We start from the raw sequence: 851 nt of genomic DNA, 5'->3' as shown, positions 1-851 counted from the left end.
CGGGTGTTGAGGAAGTTTGAAGTTTTGGGGGTTTTGGAGGATTTCCCCCCCCCTCCCCTCTCTCGAGCACAGTGGAGGAGGAATGCCAAATCCGGACAGACATGGGGGGAAGAAGGATGGGGGCGGCGGGGGGTCCTCGCAGCACACGCCTGGCAGTGGGAGTTCGAACAGCAAGGAGAGGCACCGGCTGGCCTCCAGGCACAAGAGGCATAAGTCCAGGCACTCCAAGGAGTCACCGCTGGCAGCCCAGGAGACGGCGGCACCCTTGGGCGCGATGATCAAGCCGCTGGTGGAGTACGATGACATCAGTTCGGATTCCGATACCTTCTCGGATGATGTGGCCCTCAAGCTGGACAGGAGGGAGACGGAGGAGAGGAAAGCAGACAGGAGCGAGAGGATACAGAAACACCGGCACCACCAGCATAAGCGCATTCGTGAGCTGATGAAGAGCAAACAGGCAGAGAAGGAGAGGAAGCTAGAAAAGAGCCTGGAGGCATCCAGCAGGTCCGGGTCCACCAAGGAGAGGGTATCCGGGTCCTCCAAGAGACTCCATGAAAGCGAGGAGCACCCGAAGTCACTGTCCTCCAAGAGCAGCAACAAGGAGTCCCGGTCAGCCAAAGCGCACAAGGAGAAATCCAGGAAGGATCGGGAGCTCAAGTCCAGCCACAAAGAACGCAGTAAAAGCCATCGGAAAAGGGATGCTCCAAAAAGTTACAAAACGATTGACAGCCCAAAGCGGAAATCCAGGAGTCCTCACAGAAAATGGTCCGACAGCCCTAAATTGGACGACAGCCCCTCAGGAGCCTCCTACATCCAGGAGTATGATCTCAGCCCACCCCGCTCCCACACAT

At 57.6% G+C, this 851-nt stretch overlaps 1 protein-coding gene across 1 annotated transcript in view; it reads left to right on the top strand.

The window, feature by feature from the left end:
- The first annotated feature begins 82 nt into the window (after positions 1-82).
- Positions 83-851, top strand: part of LOC104510463 (cyclin-dependent kinase 12-like) — an 18,041-nt gene continuing 17,272 nt past the window's right edge. Inside the window, 2 exon segments of the mRNA XM_010152718.1 lie at positions 83-849; position 851. The exon segment at position 851 is cut by the window's right edge and continues 269 nt beyond it. Of these exon segments, the coding sequence (XP_010151020.1) occupies positions 83-849; position 851 (768 nt within the window).

This window comes from Eurypyga helias, unplaced genomic scaffold (genome assembly GCF_000690775.1).
Source record: "Eurypyga helias isolate BGI_N326 unplaced genomic scaffold, ASM69077v1 scaffold16085, whole genome shotgun sequence".
NCBI lineage: Eukaryota > Metazoa > Chordata > Aves > Eurypygiformes > Eurypygidae > Eurypyga > Eurypyga helias.
The sequence above is the reverse complement of the archived record's forward strand: the minus strand, read 5'-3'. Positions and strand labels throughout refer to the sequence as shown.